The 19,806-nt window shown below is 35.5% G+C and overlaps 1 protein-coding gene across 2 annotated transcripts; it reads left to right on the forward strand.

The window, feature by feature from the left end:
• Positions 1–1,796: 1,796 nt before the first annotated feature.
• Positions 1,797–18,276, forward strand: serpin-6 (serine protease inhibitor 6). Of its 2 annotated transcripts, XM_012692249.4 has the most exons (8): positions 1,797–2,251; positions 10,715–11,012; positions 11,387–11,554; positions 12,185–12,446; positions 13,265–13,363; positions 14,232–14,362; positions 15,594–15,720; positions 16,966–18,276. In XM_012692249.4, the coding sequence occupies exons 2-8, from the start codon at positions 10,722–10,724 to the stop codon at positions 17,127–17,129; spliced, it is 1,242 nt and encodes a 413-aa protein (XP_012547703.1). In that variant the 5' UTR covers positions 1,797–2,251; positions 10,715–10,721; the 3' UTR covers positions 17,130–18,276.
• The last annotated feature ends 1,530 nt before the right edge of the window (positions 18,277–19,806 follow it).

The following is a 19,806-nucleotide window of genomic DNA, read 5'->3' on the forward strand; positions in this document are numbered from 1 at the left end:
TTTTAGCTTTGTTATTTCCGTGATCGTTGGATATCCTGACGACTTATCAGTTACCACTAGTGACTGGTAAGTGCTCCTGGATACCGGCTGAGGCGTAGTTATGCTTCTGTTTACCGCAAAATCTATAAGTCTATAAATCTATGAGTCATTTGGAAGGCAAAGCCAAGTTGGCGTCCAAAATGCTGGGAGTCCTCAACAGAGCGAAGCAGTAGTTCACGCCTGGACAAAGACTTTTGCTTTATGACGCACAAGTCCGGCCTCGCGTGGAGTACTGATCCCATCTCTGGGCCGGGGCTCCCAAATACCAGCTTCTTCCATTTGACTTCATACAGAAGAGGGCCGTTTGGATTGTCGATAATCCCATTCTCACGAATCGTTTGGAACCTCTGGATCTGCGGAGAGACTTCGGTTCCCCCTCTGTATTTTGTACCGAATGTTCCATGGAGAGTGCTCTGTGGAATTGTTTGAGATGATCCCCTCACTCCTTTTTATCATCGCACCTCCCGTCATCGGAGCAGAGTTAATCCATGTTATCTGGAACCGCTGCGTTCATCGACAGTGCGTTTCCAGAGGTCTTTTTTGCCACGTTCCATCCGACTATGGAATGAGCTCCCCTCCACGGTGTTTCCCGAGCGCTAAGACATGTCCTTCTTCAAACGAGGCTTGTGGCTTATTCCAAAGTCGGATGATGAGTGACAAAAATATAGTATAGCTATCTATTATAAAAAGAACAGGAATTGGTTCAGTAGGTCCACTCATTATTTCAAATATGCCAACAAAAACAAATCTACTTTATAATACAAGTGTAAATTTGGTACATTATTTCTTATCATGATTGAAAGAAAATGAGCCACAAGGTCACTGGCACGTCAAGGTTTAACTTTCGATTTGAAATGATATTTGTATCACATTATCTTCTTTATCTAAATAGCCTTACAAACTATACTTGCAAGTCACAGCCCGCTTTAGGGCTCAATAGTTGTAAGGACGGTTCAAACCAGATGGTTTTCGCAAAACAATTTAGTTTTGGCGATTTTTTATTGCTATCGAAGGCAAACGATCCTATTCTTGGAACACAACAAAGCCTAATTATTGCTGAGGATCTTTCTGACCTCATTTGAAAACAGATAATATTATTCTTATGTCACAGCGTAGGGGAATTAGCAAGCATGGAGTTGCATAAAACGTGGCCAAAATAATCTCTGGAAAGGCACTGCGGATGATTACCCACTGCCTGAATGATACAACATATATAATACACCTCAGAGCGCAAATAAAACCAGACCTTTCAAAACTTTTTGTGACACCAGGATTATCGATATTCCGAACGACTCTCTTTTGGGGGTAATCAAGTGGAATCCAAGTGTTGCATAGCGCACCTTTGAGAATTGAAGTGATTTAACTAGAAAAATTAAGAAAATGATTTTTATTTTTCAAATGACTTATAAACATGTAATCTATCGGTTTATAAAATTAAATAGTCTCTTTTAGTTAAGGACATACCTACGTACTATTTCGGTCTCTTTTTAATCAAGCGCACACATTAACGTAATATAAATCGAAAAATCAAAAAAAAATACAAATCTTCAATTACATTCTTAGAGTTTATCAAAAAAATTAAATTTTGGTATAGGCCACTTCAATTCTAAAGGTGCTATATTATGTTAGTTAGCTTGGACTCGAGAATTTCGATAACCTTACGGTGCAGCTTCTATTACTATGTAAGTCATTTAATTAAAATAACGCAACATGAATATATTATGTATAAAACGTCATTTCATTAACAGTTAATTGAACTTTTGACAGAAAGTGCTTGAACGAAACCAGAAGATTATTTAGTGCATTATGTTCAGTCAGCTTTATTAACATCATCACGGTCAGAGAATTACCATTGATGTGTGTCGAGTTAATTTTTTTACTACAAAACGTGTGTGAGCGATACAAAGAATAAAAAAAAAATATATTTACCTCCCGTTGTCATCGGGCAGTGCGCAAACGCATACCAGTTTACACTACTAACATAAAAGAGGATGGCGAGTGGCCCTCATTCACTCAGTCAGTCAGCGAAGCTTGCCAGAGCGCACGTTACGTATCGCACGATTTTTTTTAAAGCAAACCGTATCATTATTCATAATAAAATAATACTATATTCTATAACCTTCCAAGTGTTCGACGATTTTACCTAATTCTCAACCAATTTGCTCGCAAGGAGAACAACAGTTACCTGCACACCATTAGAGGACATCATTCGGTGAGTTTCTGCTTTTTATGTCAAACTTTTTAAGTTCTCTTGATTCTAATCGATATTAAATTGTCCGCACATGTACCTGTATTATCTGTGTCATTTTTTTGTAATAAATTAATTTGATTAAAGTTGTGTATGGCTTTAATAAAGAATAAAAAAATAATAAAAAATGATTAATGTTCTAACAACAATATTACTAGTGTTGACATTTAAAACTTGAGGACGACATTGCATTAAGCTGTTTAAAAAAAACTCATAGAAAAACTTGTCGAATTTAGCACACAGAGTTACATATGTTTTGGTGCATGATTACTATCGGCAATGTGCGTCAGACGACTTTCAAATGCAGTTCAAGATATCACGCACACTTTCTCATTTACTATGACGAATTTCTTCTCTTCATTGAACGAAGTGCACCACTAAAGAGAGAACGGAACTTTGTTACAATTGTTTCATTTTCATTCTATGACAGGACAAAATTCAATGATTCGCATAATTGAAGTGGCTTAGCTACAATTTTAATAAAATGAGTTTTATACTTTCAACAACTTATGACGAATGACCTTAAAGTATTAAAATCGAAAAACAAAAAAAAAATCAGTTTTACAATTACATTTTTGGTGTTTACTAAAAAATAAGAATTTGTATTAAGCCACTTCAATTTTAAATGTGCGAATTATAACGGAACTTGGTTACAATTGATCCATTTTCATTGTATGACAGGATCAAGTTCAACAATAAAAAATTATTTGGTTAGTCGTATTTTTTATAGTCGCGAGTGATTGACAAATATACGTCAATCTGATGTGGAGTGGTCACTATCAGAATCTGTCAGGGCCGCTGCGTACTGCTGATGACCCTTTTCAAACATACTTTAAAGAAGAACGTGTTATAGCACTCCGGGAATGTAGCGGAGAGGAGTTCATTCCAGAACCGCATAGTATGCAAATAAGGAATGCTTAAAAAATCTGCACGTATAGACATTTTTTGAAAGATTGGATAACGAATTCCGAAATGGAATGCATGGTTGATTCGCGACTGGTTAAAAATACGTAAAGCTGGTTGTATGCTACTCACCTGTTCTATGTCACAGCTCGTAGGTACGCAAGGTGCCACTCTGGATGCTAGTTTTATTTGGATTCGAGAAAACGGTTCTTTTCACAGAAATATCAATTATACTGATTGTTTTAGAAATTCTATATAATTTGTAAGGAAGCTTAAAAAAATGCGATTGTCATTCTCATGCGACCGATTTTTAATTCGCAAATTATTGATAACGAAAAAACATAAAACAAAGATTAACTATTTGACTGCCATATAGGTCACCAGTGCCCTACGTGATGTACTGAAGTAATAATGTCGATTTGTGTCGCTTAAGGCGCTGGAATATCTGATAGACTCCGGGAAAGATGAATCCGAATATACTGAGAATGAATCTATTAAGACACCTAAAAGACTAAAACATATATTAAAAACAAAAGAAGGCAAAGTTAGGCAATACAGGTGCTTAGTATTTACCAAGAACCTACAGCTCATCTGACGTTAAACGGATACTGAAATCAAAATACACCATAAACATTATTGAGATGTAAGAAACAAATATTTACAAACCATGGCTGAAAGCACGGTTTTTATCACAGTCGCTTACCTAGCGACTTTTTCGTTACTCATGAGTGGTTGGACATGAAAAGCTACGGTGAGTTTCTCAGTGAGAACTTCGTATCATCAAGGTCTTCGATGGGATCTGGGATTACCTTCTATCCAAAATTTCATCGTCATTTCAGTATATCGGAAATACCAAAGACATCATTAGGTTTGGACCGCTAAATACTCTAAAAACAAAGGTTATATGACGGTGTTCGAAAAACCCGAAGCAAATTTTTGAGTTGGATGGTATGTGGGGAGAATGATCTCGGGAAGCGTATTATAATGAGTTTAGTAGCTCCAGATAATACAGTTAAATTCTTAGGTTATGTAAACTAAATTTTTCAGTCCTTCTTAATATGCTCCATGGGAGTAGAGTAAATAACACATAGCGAGCCTGAGCATTGGGCTAGAGAGCCTACTGACTTTCTCGCCGGATCTTCTCAGTGGGTCACGTTTCCGATCTGATGGTAGATTCTGCGAAGCACTGCACTTGCTAGGGCCAGTATTAGCAACACCTCCGGTTTGAGCCCTGAGCTCACCTACACGCTAGGATAACGGTGATATAGCCTCTGAAGTCTATCAGCATAGGTAGGTTAAAAAGGACCGTGGGCCTACCGAGCCAGAGATTGGTATCGACACTTGGCTTTAGATCGTGTTTGCTTTTGTATGGAGACAGATATAACTGGTAGTTAAGTAGTGGCTACCATTTAACAGAATCCCTAAAGTACTTTATAAGTACAGATAAGTACAATTGTGTCGAATGGAAGCAGTATCAAAGTCGTCGTCGATTGCAACTCTATCGCGTTTCTCAAGGCTAGTATTGTCCTTTAATCTGATCATCATGTTTTGATAAGGATGTGCAATATATCCGGCCGCCAGATTGTTTTACTCAGATCGTCTTTCAGGAGAGACTGTGAAAATAAATTCTCAAAATTGGGAGGATTAATAAGATAAGGATAAGATTAAGATAAGGATTAATATTAATATTTCATATTAACCAAGTGAAGATGAAAATTTAGGTTCACTTCGAAGAAAGTTTTCTCATAATGCAAGGGATAGCTTGAGGATGCCGAGAAGATTGCTATTCTTGGGATTTGATTTTAATAGTGGAGAGTTTTAGAGAATTTACAAGGTAGAACCAGATTGATTATAAATATTCCAAGCTCCTTAACAGATTCATTGCTTCAGTCTTGATCTCTCAGCTCAGGGTCGGTTTGTGCTGTTTTATTGATTCTGTGAGCGAGCTGGGACTTCCCGACTCGTTATCTATTGACAAACACTATCGAAGCGGAGTGTGTTTACGATACGATTTCCAGAGATAGTTTTGACACGTACCGTATCTGTAATAAAGGTACTTTTATGGTTTCAAGCGCTATGACGTTTCCTTAGGCCTTAGGCAATCGGTTAACCGACTTCGCGTTTCAACATGAGCAGGGGCGTTCACTTTGTACTCCTGGAGTTCGGTTATCACTTAAATAGACGCACCGTTCCTATGTATTAAAATAAATCTTTCGCTATCAGCAATTTAATCACTAAATTAATTTTGTTGACTGTTTGAAATAGGCGAAATACTCTCATGAAATGCGCTTCTAAGATTCTCTTCGGTTTTTTTTTTTGTAGAATATAACAATTAAAAGATCATTAACACAGTAAATAAAAAATAATACGTTATTCTGCAGGTTTACAAAATACTACAAAAAAAAACAATGTTTAAAGGAGCATGAGTTCATATTGGGCTTTAATACTAAATTTAAAATAGCTGATACTTTTTTTAAGTACTTTCCTTAAACTGCGTGCTCTAAGTAGAAATGTTAAACAGTGACTTAAATACACATAATGTTAAGTTTAGTATACTAAAAATTTAATCTATATATTAATACGTGAAGCACAAACTTTGTACCTCTTTTTACGAAAATTGCGCGGACGGAGGAGTATGAAAATTCCCACACCTATTGAGAATATAGGGAAGGAGTGTATAATGCTGTTTTTTAAATTATGCATTAAAATACATTAAATAAATAAATAAACATTACACCCACTGCCATGTATTTGACACACACACATGTAACTTATATACTCTTTGTTTATTGTGAAACTTTTGTTATTGCTTATAGTCTGTAGTCAAATTGATAATAGACTAATATTGTTTATCTTTAATATTATTTATCTATAGTGTAGTCTTGGCCGATATCTGTGATTATAGAAGTATAGAGCCATAATAATGTTCAAACTGATAATTCCAATTAATTATAGTCGGATTTCGACTACTGCGGGACCACTAGTAATTATTATTCGAGTAACGTTCAAGTTGCACACTGAAGAACTTATGTAAACGTTACGCACCGGTATACACACAGTATTATACAGCCACGGCCCAAAAAGGTCGGCCTCGCTGGTTTTGTAAAAACCAGCCAACTGCAGAGGCGAGGTCGACAAAACAAAGGAAAACTTTTCGAGTGAAATTCGGGTAGCACCTCACGCTTTACATACTCGAAGTTTGTAATTACCTTTTACGCAACGACTCGATTCTGCCCATGGCATTGCTGAAGTCCATGGGCGATGATAACCACTCACAATCAGGTGTGCCGTATGCTCGCCTCCCTATAAGGACAATAAAAAAAAACGCAAGGAATGTGTAAAAAAATCGGTAAAATATAAAATATATCCTTGAGGCCGATCTGGAACTAGCCAAATTAGTAATTAGCTTTATTTAACTACAGGAATACATATACATATATAATTTACGACCATTTTCACGAGAAAATAATCCTTAAATGTTAATTAAGTTCAACGAATTAATTAGCATCGATAGCAGTGCTAACAGTGATATTTTGCTATGTATGTATGTGTACATAAATAGCAGATATAAAATAGTATAACGCGATGGTAAATGTCAAATATCTTTAATAAAGATACGAGACTGGATCAGACTTGTAGAGTAATCAAGGTCACTAAACTCACTAACCAACCATTAGCCACGAGACGAATGAGGTAAACAAACCTATGTATCGACCTAGTCTTAAATCTGAATTTCGTGGGTCATTCATGTGGTGGGCATTAGCTATGTTTCCGATTTTGAACACTACTTAAATAATTCATGTGATTTAAATATTATAGTTTTATAATGGGTTTGTTATTAGTAACAAATGCCGCTTAGTATCATTATCTTCATACAAGACCTGCATAAGTCTCTAAAATAGTTTAGTATAATCAAACAGAGCTTTTTTTTTGATATGGAAGGATCGCGGCTTGTCCAAAAGAAATTCTTTTATTATTATTTAGATGAGCGAACGAGCTCATTGCTCACTTGGTGTTAAGTGGCTACCCGAGTCGATAGACATCAAATAACGTAAATTTCGCTTCTCACCTTAAGACATGAGTTCTGAGTCTCACTTTGTACAGTATAATGGCTGCCCCACTCTTGAATACGAAACGCATTACTGCTTCACGGCAGAAATAGGCGGGGCGCTGTCACTTAACCGTGCGGGCTCTAAAGACACCAATAATTATTCAAATCATAATTTGGGCGGATTTGATGATTATATTATACGTAACGACACGACCCTAGCAAGAGCAGTGCTTTACCGAGTCTACCACCGGATCGAAATCGCGATCCACTGAGAAGATCCGGAGAGAAACTAGATCAAACTCTTCGTCGTAATCGACGAATTCTGGATGAAAGATGCTAACCGGTGCTTCAGGGGCCTAACAGCACTGAAAGTGGACCCAGGGGATCCAACAAGACATGCCTGTGACGGCGGCTTTGCATTGCCCCGTCGCCTCGGTCGGATATGTAATTAATGGCGACCACGACAAGACGACACGACACGATAACCCTGTCGCGCCGCTTTATCAAAGTAGTGTTCTGACGCTTCCTTTAGATACCTATCTACGTGTCGGTCCTAGATTTAGATCGCTGTGCAGATCAACCTTCCTCACATACCACGGTGCTCCGACTTCTATACTGCAGAAACAGGATTGGAGAGTGTTAACGCGTGTACAGACAACGTGAGCAAACACCACACTTACATAGGTCATGATGTCATAGGTTTCTCGAATAAACTTATTGTATCCCCACATTTATTAGCATCACACTGCACATGCTGCAGAAAGATTAAAGGACCCTTAACACTAGAACGCAAGAGCGTTTTGATGCAAAAGAAAGCAGGAAAAATGATGAGAACTTCGATCTACCGGGCTCTGTAGAAGATCTTCCTTTTGTTGTTCCCAGTATAGAATATCAAATATTGGTTTTCAATTTAACTATCGGTAATAAAATTATTGATTTGTGAAGATTTTTCCCCACTAAATTTCTAGTTCTAGAGAAGTATTTGTTTAACAACTTATTTCCCGTGTTACATTATTACATCACCTTTGTGAAGAAGAGTTTCCAAAGAACAATTTGTACCGAGAAAGAAATAATGGTTATGCTTACACAGACTTGAGTAAGTAACCACTTGAATTTTCCAGGAACGTGTTTCGAGTATTTTGTGAATCATTTTTATAAAACTCATATAGAAACGTGATATTTTGGAAATAAATTTGTGTACGAGACTACTGTTTGGTTGATACCATGAAGTATTAAAATTAATATAATTAATTTGGAAATACCCAACAAATTACAAAAATAATTAATTTGCAAAGTAAGAGATTGAACGCATTTTTAACCGAATTCAATAAAGAAGACTTTTCTCAGTTCAACTGTTTTTTCTGTTTCTCAGAACTTTTATCGTGTAGTCCCATTCAAATTATTTTTTAGTAGTACTTTTTTAGTTATCGTTAATGATGCATGTGCATATTAATTGACTTCGATTGCATTGATAATATTCTCATTTTATTTTGTTGAAGTTGCTTTGCTATTTTTTAATCTTGTTTACAATCATAAATTAATAAACTCAGAACAGCTTCACCGATTGAAGTTAGTCAAAATTAAAACCTAGTAATTGATATTTAAATGATCGAAATACGTTTGATGTTGATTCTGACAACTAAACCAGCAAGGAGAAACCAGACGCCTTTATTATATTAATGTTTTCCGAAAAAGGCTATTGACGGATTTTATTCTTAAGCATCATTCGCATTGACACGCTTAACCGTTCCGGCGGTTGTGTAACGTGTGGCAAATGTGTCGAGGATGATGACGTGTCAAACTTTCGCTGTACTGCTCTTGGTGTGGTCGGAAATAAAATCCGCTTGTAATATCGACTGAATACAGCAGTTGTGGACGTGACCTACTCTCTATCCGACACCGGGATTCCCTTCGACGTAGCTGTTCGTACGCAATATTTATTCAGTAACAACCAATTATAATCGGACGCTATTTATTTTCTTTTACAACGTTTAAGATATAATTGAAATTAACTTTTACGGTTTAATCTCGCGTTCATTATTCCCTTTTTCATGTCGCCGACGTTTCGAACGCCTTGCTGTTTTTTGTGTTTATGGACGACTGAGGTATTTATTAATCGTTCTGGTTTAAATTTTCAGGTAACGGCCGTTTATTTTTATATATTGTTTTTAATTGAGATCAGAAATGATAATTATTTGTAAATGTAGCCTTAATCATACTTAAAGAAAAAAAACAACTTTAGTTTTTTGTTTCAATTATCAGATTTTAAAACATACCATCAAATATCGCTGATAGTTATCTACTTACAGTTATATCTAATACATTATACGTAATGTATATGTGATTGAAATTACTGACTATATTCGAGACCTCGATCACTGAGGATCACTTTCAATGGAAACAGCGTGACCGACCGTTGTGGATTGTGGGGTTTTCCCACACTGCGCCAGCGCAACCAATCCAATCAGGGCCATTCCGTCGTGGCTGGACTCGTTCGTAACAAACCGACTCTGACATTTTAATGTTCAGACTTCGTTGAATATGTGAACGAAGCCAATTAGGTTCAAATGAAGCATTTACCGCTGGACGGGTCAGGAAGTTATGATTGATCGGTGTGTGTCAGATGTGTCGTCTCTTTGAGTAGGTCGGTATTTAAACATGCTTGGATCGTTAGCGAATTAAGTTGGTCAGCTATGTTTACTCATACTTCCGTACAAGACAGATAGATGCCAGTCATTTATCGTATCGTTTTATTTATCAAACGTTGATGAGATAAGTGATGTGTTATTGCGCCTGCACGACTCAGTCACCGGTCGGTGGCCCGGCGGCGCGGAGAAAGCGGCGAAATCAACTACCAATCTCTTCGGTAATTTCGACTAGATCAACAATTGTTCTCGTTTAAGAGATTGAAATTAGAACTGCTGTTTTATGTAACTTTATTAGCAAAATTTAATTGTATTTGTATTCTTCAAAATCATTTTTTCTTTTTTTTTATTATATTCCATATTAATCACTTTTAAACATAGTCATCTAAGTATATGGTTGCATTTAATCAGAAATGATGAATATCAAACATTCGTCCACACGTAGTAGAAGTGTTAATTCATTTTCCAAAATCAGCCGTGGTGCAGCCTATTCCTCTCTTTCTGTTGCCAAGCAATCATGCGATCCAATAGTTGATAGTCCAATGTAATCGAGTTTTGCACTCGATGGAACGTGAGCTCCGTCTTAAAACAGGCTGTAAACTAAAGGAGCTGTAACTATACTTGAGACCATAGAACTTATATCACAAGGTGGGTGGCGCATTTACGTTGTAGATGTCTATGGGCTCCAGTAACCACTTAACACCAGGGCTGTGAGCTCATCCACCCATCTAAGCAATAAAAAAATTATTAGTCTTACATATAAATTACAGATAAATTAAAATACATTGTTTGTTTCCATATTTTTGATTATGTTCAATATTGTTACAGAACTACAATGCTGAGGTGTCTAATTGTGGTATTGTTCGTCGTTTCAACGGTTACCAGCCAGTGCTTCTACAAAGATGACTCTTCTAAAAAGCTGAATCCGGAGGCGCGGACCGCTTTGTATAACGGCCAGCTGGGATTCACGTTAAATCTTTTTAATACAATCAACGACGCTGTACCCGATGACAACATATTCTTCTCACCTTTCTCAGTATACCACTCATTGCTACTTGCATATCTCTCATCCGGCGGACAAACTGAAGAAGCTCTGAGGAAATCTTTAGAAATCGAGGATGGATTGGTGAGTCCATTAATTATTTTTTTATTTTTTTTATTGCTTAGATGGGTGAACGAGCTCACAGCCCACCTGGTGTTAAGTGGAGCCCATAGACATCTACAACGTAAATGCACCACCCACCTTGAGATATAAGTTCTAAGGTCTCAAGTATAGTTACAACGGCTGCGCAACCCTTCAAACCGAAACGCATTACTGGTACGTACCCGTGCGGACTCACAAGAGGTCCTACCACCAGTAAGAAATAATGTTATACGAAATAATATGAATGTTCACAATGTGATTTTATTAATTAGTAATCGTTGTTTTTTATTGTTTTTTTTATTTTATTTTATTTGGGAATTTTGCGTAATGATAATTTATAATGGTTTTTTTTACAGGATAAAATAAATTTAATGACTGCGTATAAAGTAGACAAACGAGCTCGCGGTATAAACAACAACAGCGATAGTTATGAGTTTACGAGCGCGAACAAACTGTTCGCAGCTGATGATCTTAATGTGCGACAATGCATGCTTGATCTCTTTGCCGAAGATCTCGAGACTTTGGTAAGTTTTTTTTTTTTTTTTTTTTTTTCTTTAAAACCTTAAACTATGTATCTGTCCGGAACAAACGCCATTAATGATAAGATCGCGCACATTACAAAACATTGTTTTACTGTTTTCAGTATAAATATTTATATTGTGAAGGTGAATACTTTCTATTCACTCAATTTGGGTTAACAAAAGCAGATCTTTGGTGCAAGACATGATAAAAAAAATTGAATTCAGATCCTTGGCATTATATATTTTTATATGAATAATGCCAAGGATCATTGGCATTATATTCATCGATTCTATTATAATTAATGTATACCTTAACATTTTTATTATATTTTATTTACACTAGTCTGTAAATATGAGGAAACTTGACGAGTGAAATCTATCCTGGGCGTTAAAAGTATAATGGGACTCGTGCAAATAATGCGTGTAATATTAATTAAATGTAATTAAATTTAAAACGTAGTAATGATTTCGGTAAACTTCATGTGTTTGACGACCTTCGACACTAACAGGTTCTGTTCATTCGTAAAATTACTAATTTTAAATCAACGGCTTTAAGCTTTTAATATAAATAGTATTATTTGTTGTTTTTTCTCTTTTTCTCGCTGATGCTATAAGTGATTTCTCAACTTACAGAATTTCCGGGAAAATCCTGGCGCTGCCCGTGACTACATCAATAGCTGGGTGTCTCGTGTTACCAAGAACCATATATCTGATTTAATTCCCGCCTCTGGGATATCTCAGACTACTAGACTCGTCCTGGCCAACGCTGCTTACTTTAAAGGTGTTTGGGCGTCTAAATTCCCTGCCGAGAGAACAAGAAAAGAAGCTTTCTTCGTTTCGGAAACCAGACAAACTCTTGTTCCGTTCATGAAACAAAAAGGAACTTTCCATTATAGTAAGTTTCGTTTTAATTTCGACATAGTCTAGCTTCTTGATACTTTTTAATACTTCTACTACTTCTCTTGATACTTGAAGCGCTTAAGAGGTGCGATGTCTAATACATTCGTATCGGTACAAATCGTCTAAGTAGGTGTCAGTTTATTAATTTACCAATTGTTTATTAAGCATTTCAATAATTTACCATTAACGTAGAACACAGTTACTGGTAATCGGAACTAAATTAATTGTCAGCGACAAGTCACATACCGCCATTTGGTCCAAACTAAGATTCCCTGTACTATGGGAACAAGAGACTAATATATACATACTTATATACGCTTAAATATATCCATACATAAATATTAATCACCCAGAAAAAAACAAATAAACCTGTTCATTACAAAAATGTTAGTCCGATGCGGTAATTGAACCCACGAACCTCGGTTCAGCAGTCTGGAACGTTAACTACTGCAACACCCGGTCACCGTCCTCGCTGAACCAGTCGCTTGCGACGAAGGGCTCGACGAGTAAATTAACCCATAGACACAGCTCACTGAGTTTCTCGCCGGATCTTCTCAGTGGGTCGCGTTTCCGATCCGGTGGAAGATTCTGCGAAGCACTGCTCTTGCTAGGGCCCGTGTTAGCAACACTCCCGGTTTGAGCCCCGTGAGCTCACCTACTCGCCCGGTTACGCTGACATAAAACTGCAACACTGAGTCTGTTATTATGCAAGAACATTTACCTGTAAAGAGTTTGTAATCTATATTATGTTTGTAATTTATGTAAATTATGTTCGTAATCTATACTAACTTGTGTGACATAATGTGTTCACAGTGGTGAGCGATGAACTCGGCGCACAGATTTTGGAGCTTCCGTACAAAGGCAGTGACATCAGCATGTACATTCTACTACCGCCTTACTCTATGAAGGAAGGTAAGGATCATTTTTTTCTAACAAGTTGCCCAGTGACCAACCGCATTGCATTTGTCATAAATACTAATTACACTTAATTACACATTACAATGGAAGTTCAAATCAGGTTTAATGGAAAAATTATAAATGCAGAAAATTTCATTAAATTTCGACCAGTAGGTTTTTCGTTATAGGTATATAAACATAAAAAAACAGACAAAAAATTTTGAGCGGTTCATTTTTATTGTCCTTTTATGCTGAAATCGTTCTTAAAGTACAGATATTTAGTAACAAAGAAAAACTATGTATGCTCTTGAAAGATAATTAAAATGTTCGATCACATGTGATAATTTTACTGATAAATAAGATACTTATTTAAATCACTGACGTAAAAGAATACTCTATCTTATAGAAAATGAGGGCTTTAATTAAAGGAATAATTCTTAAAAAAATCTGAATATCAGACTTGCTACTCTTTGCAACTGACCTATTTATTTGAAATGTTATTAGTATTATTAATAGAATATCTAGCAGTTGCATTTAATATAATTTATGTACCTATGTACAGATTTACAAAAGTAAAAAGAGTTAAAGATAAACGCAAGGGCTCTGACTGCCCCATCAGAATATCCACGGAATAGATAAATAAGGTTAGAATAAGGTTAGGAATAGATAAATAACCTTATTTATCTATTCCGTGAGAATATCTATTTCTGATACCGCTAAGTACTGCTAAACATATTTAATGTAAATAAATATACGCCATACATTTAGATGTAATCTTTGTATAATGTGTAACTATAAAGGCGTGAAAAACCGGAATCTAGGAACGAAAACTGGTTCGTAATAACTGTTTGCGATTTAATGTTCTTCTGTATATTTTTTGTAGGAGTGAGTAATATTATCGCTAACTTGACCCCCGAGCGTCTGGCTGCTGTGGTAGAAGAGAGCTATATGGGCAGAGAAGTCATCGTTGAGATTCCTAAGTTTTCCATGGAGAGGTCGCTACCACTTAGAGAAGTAAGCATTTAATGAAATCAATCCTTCATTACGTCTAACAGTACATTTCGATGCAGGATAAGACGAATCGTTGTACCAGTGAAAATATGACATTGAACTCTTCAGTTTTTTTTTATGTTTGAGAATTTATTGGTGGCCCGGAGGCTTTTCTAGTTTTACCAGGACAGGTGGGTGAGCAAAGGCTCAGCCAGGAGGGACTCTTCAATTATGGTGGTCACTCATATAGTGTCTATGAACTCCGGTACTTAATAATTAAATTCGTCAGTTTAAGTTTCTATTCACAAGTGATCAGAGTAATTTATCGCCAAATGAAAGCATGCCTACGAATAAACTATTCGAATAACACGTATTTCTTAACATTTTTTTCTATAGTACGAAACTTATATGATGCAAATCATATCGATCTATATTCAACACCGACTGTCATCGGAAGATTTGTAAGTAGCTCGTATTAAGAGCTTGTACATATGTCGCAATTGTGACCGACCAATCTGGTTTTTGTTATGAGAAATGCAATTGACAGTGCCACCACAAGTTACCTGTGGAAAGGAGGCATACGCATCTATACTAATATATAAATTTACAGTGGTTTTTACGGATGTTCTGTTATAACTACTGAATCGTGCATCCGATTGACTTCAAACTTAGTATCCCTGTAGAAAATACATGTACTTAATGGATAAGCTAATATTTATATGAGTGTTGGACTTCCCACACCAGTTGCGGGGACGTTAATGATGAGAATCTTTGTGGGGGTGAGAAATAATAATGTTAACTTTAAAAGCCCAGCGAAGCGGACGGATATAGCTAGTTGTCTATAACTATAGCAGTCTAACAAAACTGTGAGACTTCTGCTTTCGACGACGGAATACTTTGCCACATTAATTTTAAAAATATCCGATTTAGTTTTTTGTGAATAGAAGTAGATACTGCAGTCTTTGTTTACTGGTTATTCCTGGTATCGTTTTAGATCATTAGGCTTTATTTTGTGGCGTATAGGCAGACTGAATTCTAATTGACCAATATTAGAAACACAATATAATGAACTTAATTAGTTGAATTTTTGAATATATTTTTTTATCTGTTTGTTTGCAATAAATGTACGTGATTACATGAATGTACATGAAACTCTTCATGTATTCATTTACATAAATAAGAAATAAATTCAGGAGTAATTTCTGGAAATACAGTTTTAGCTGTCACATTAATTGTCATTTTAATTTTATTTCAGATCCTGGAAAAACTTGGGGTCGGAGATCTGTTCAATGGAACAGCTGACTTCAGTACGTTGACAGAGCAACACGGCATTCTGTTCGATGATGCTATACATAAAGCAAAGATTGACGTTAACGAAGAAGGTATCTATTTTATCTATTTTACTAGCTTTTGCCCGCGTCTCCGTCCGCGTAGAACAAAATTATAATTTGCGTAATCACTGGTGGTAGGACCACTTGTGAGTCCGCGCGGGTAGGTACCACCACTCTGCCTATTTCTGCCGTGAAGCAGTAATGCGTTTCGGCTTGAAGGGCGGGGCAGCCGTCGTAACTAAACTTGAGACCTTAGAACTTATATCTCAAGGTGGGTGGCGCATTTACGTTGTGGATGTCTATGGGCTCCAATAACCACTTATAACACCAGGTGGGCTGTGAGCTCGTCCACACATCTAAGCAATAAAAAAAAAAGAACGTAGAAAGTGAAAATATTTTTGAATTATATATTAGAATGTTAAGGAGCTATTTTAGCCCCTATTTTGAAACATTATTTATTGATGCTCCACTTGTATCGGTCCTAGCGTGATGTTATATACCCTATAGCCTTCCTTAATAAATGGGTTATCTAACACTGAAAGAATTTTTCAAATCGGACCAGTAGTTCCTGAGATTAGCGCGTTCAAACAAACAAGCTCTTCAGCTTTATAATATTAGTGTAGATAATAATATATCAATTTCCTTTCATTCTCACGGAATCCTTATTTTCGTTCTAAGGTTGTCTGAAAAAAAATTGGTTTTTACTACAGATATACTCTAGATACTCTATCAGCAGATATTAGATATTTGTTCTATTTTTCTCATCCTTCGTAATATAATATGTTATCAAGTTTTTGAAGGTTTGTAACGAATTGATTCTAATAAGGTGTTTCATCAATAAGCATCTACTCTCGTAAATATCCAGACGAGCTCAGAGCCTGTCCGATGATAAGCGGTTACGTGATTTATTAAACAACATGACGTGAATAAAAAAATTCCCGCGCACGATTGTGATGCTTACATTTTTTCTTGCATAAAAATATATCCAGTTACAACTCGATTTTTTTAACATCGTACAGGACATCTCATCCCACGTGTTACCGCAATTTTACAGGCGGGAGGAAATGTCCTACTTTTCTTCCTTGGTGCACAATGTACTATTGTTTATTGTCAAACTTTTGTTACTGCTTAAGTCTGTGGTCAATTTGAGAATAGGTTAATATTTTTTATCTTTAATATTATTTGTCTATAGAGTAGTCTTGGCGAAATCTCTGACTAAAGAAATATGTAGGATTAAATAAAGTCGAATTTGGAGTACTGCGAGACCACTAGTTCTTATTAAAATGTGACTCCCAGGTACTGTGGCAGCAGCTGCGACCGCCATCTTCGGGTTCCGTTCGTCTCGACCTGCAGAACCGACCCGCTTCGTTGCCAACTTCCCTTTCGTATACGTTCTATACGAACGACCAACCAGTTCTATTTTGTTCATGGGCGTTTACAGGGATCCTAAGAAGTATTGATTGCTTAATGTGTTTGTGTGTATGCGTTAACAGTTTTAATTCGAATATTTTTTGTGTGTAAATTACATATTAACCATATCGAAGCTTGAACGGCAAACGTGACTAAACGACAATAACTGCTTTGTACATAAATGATAGGCAATAACCATATTCGATGTGTAAAAAAAATTAATTTCTAGGTCTATTAAAATCATTTTAATCCTACAGCTAGATTCGTTAAAATAGATTTTTTTTCAGGTATTTTAACTTTAAATTAGTCTACTGTAAAGTTCACGCATTGTCGCTTAATCACGTTTGCCTTTCAAGCGTCGAAATGCATTATCATTTTGACTGATTGATACATATTTTATTATTGTATTTTGGAATGGTCTTCAAAGTTTGTATGTTTTGAATGTATACTAAGTAAAATTTGTTTTAATTTATTTTGGTAACAATTAATGGAGGATAACAGAAAAAGTTTTTTGTTTATGTATTCAAGCGTAACAAAATGAGATGACTAGATTTAATCTTTAGGGTTACATCTTGTCAATTATGTTAATTCGCAGCAAAATCGATTTTCCCAGTTGACAATTGTTATTTTTTTAACGTGTTATGTTGACAATTTGTGTATAGCATTCGTACCATTCGTAGCATTCGTATATAATTGAAGAGAGCTCCAACTACTATTGTTAGTGTTATATCTAGACAGGGATATTTGATATCCATATAGTGATGGACACACATGATCAATTAATCTTGCTTCTGCATCTGTGAATTCGGTAACGTCAAGGAATCACTTCGAGCGCACCTCGTGTATTAAATATCGCCCGACTTGTTTCTTTGCTTGCTTGCCACACAGATTTTTGAACTAAATAAATCTATTTGGTATTCAATTAAAATATTGTGCTTTAACTCTAACATGGAATCTCATTGTTCACCTGTTAAGTGAGAGAAAGAGAGAGGATAGATAGAGAGAAAGAGAAAACGAAATTATTTTGATAGTTTAAATATTTTAGTAAATTATTTGTTAGTATTCGTATTTGTAAATTTTAAAAACTGTCATTGGTTTCCAATTCTCTGATAAACGTAGATTATTGGTTTGTTAACAAAATAGATGTAATGTGAAAAATAATAATGCTAATTTTTATTTAATAAAACCTAACTTAATTATTACTTTTTTATTTATTACCTTTAGTGTTACATACTGCCTATTATACTATCGTTGATTTTTTATTTTATGTGATTCCTTAGTTTAATTTAATATCATTCATCTAAAGTTATTTTAGTTAAAAAGTTGAAAAGGATACGATATTTTTTTCATATTATACTTTAAATCCATGATTGCAGACAACAAAGTGTAGCCTTGACAAAATTATGTAAAACGAATGCACTGCCATGCTAATCAGATCGTGCAATGAATATAAATTTATACTTAGAAAATTTACGCAGTAAAATCCCGTTTATTTTTAAAATAGTATTTGAGTGCATAATTTTAGTAAAATGGCATATGGATATCGATATATGTATATGTTATAAGTCAATGCATATGTTATGTATTGTCAGTATTTTCTACAATCCCTTTTGATGATAATGCTTTCAAAAATTTCAAAATTAAAGTTCATTCATTCAGTTCAAAATTCAATTTGACTGCTAGTGAATATCTTATTGACATATCTAATAATAATATACTTATCCCTGGCATCAAGTCTGTCAATGGAGTCAGTACCTAAAGGATATGATACGATACGACAGGATACCAAGGAAGGATAAGACGACCGGTGCTCGTATCTGTATCGTAGCTGTGCAACTATGTCAGTGTTCAAATCCGGTAGTTTTAAAATTTTTTTTCTAAGGAATACGAACTTAGCAGATGCTCACGAGTGACTTCCAGGATGAAGAAATAGCATTGGGTTTTCAAATAAACGTTTGCATAACTACGCTATTAGTGGTAGGGTTTTGTTGGATTGAGGATTTTGCGTTCCGATTTGAAGTTTTTGGCAGCCATTGTGTAAAACTATTCTTCAAGCTCAAGGTTCAAGCTGAGTGGCAGCATTTAGGTTATAATGTTCAGGGCTCTGGTAACCACTTTAGATCAGATGGACCTAGCGCTCCTTTATTCATCTACACAAGAATAAAATAAATTGTAGTACATGCGTGTAAATAAGATATTGAAAACGAGTTTATTTAGTTTTTACGACGGCACTTTATTTAGTTTTATTATTAGCACATACGATATATATTTTTTCAACTACTCGCATGATCTTTTTTGAAATAAAAATATATTTTATTTCCTTTGCTGCTAGAGTATTTATGTAAATTTATTAGAGGGTTGACAATTGTAAGTTCCTGAAAGACATTTGCAGCGAAATGTTCGTTTGTAATATTGCAAATCGCTTACTACACACTTATTCGGTTTTAGCTCAGAACTACGATGATGCTAATGATGCGTTAACATTAACCTTTGTTTCCAGTTTACGTATCATTTATCATTTCTTTAGTGATGTGCGTTTGGAAAAATTGTGAAATTCAAACGGCAGTATGTTTTCTTTACGCAATTTAAACATTTTGAGTCCGTTTGTCTAAGTGGAAAGACCAATTTTAAATATAAATTTAAAGTAATTTTAAGATCATAGTAGCATATTTACTTCTGTTTTTATTGCCCTTGTAGGCAGACGAGCATTAGGCCCACATGATGGTG

Source organism: Bombyx mori, chromosome 15, assembly GCF_030269925.1.
Source record: "Bombyx mori chromosome 15, ASM3026992v2".
NCBI classification, from domain to species: domain Eukaryota; kingdom Metazoa; phylum Arthropoda; class Insecta; order Lepidoptera; family Bombycidae; genus Bombyx; species Bombyx mori.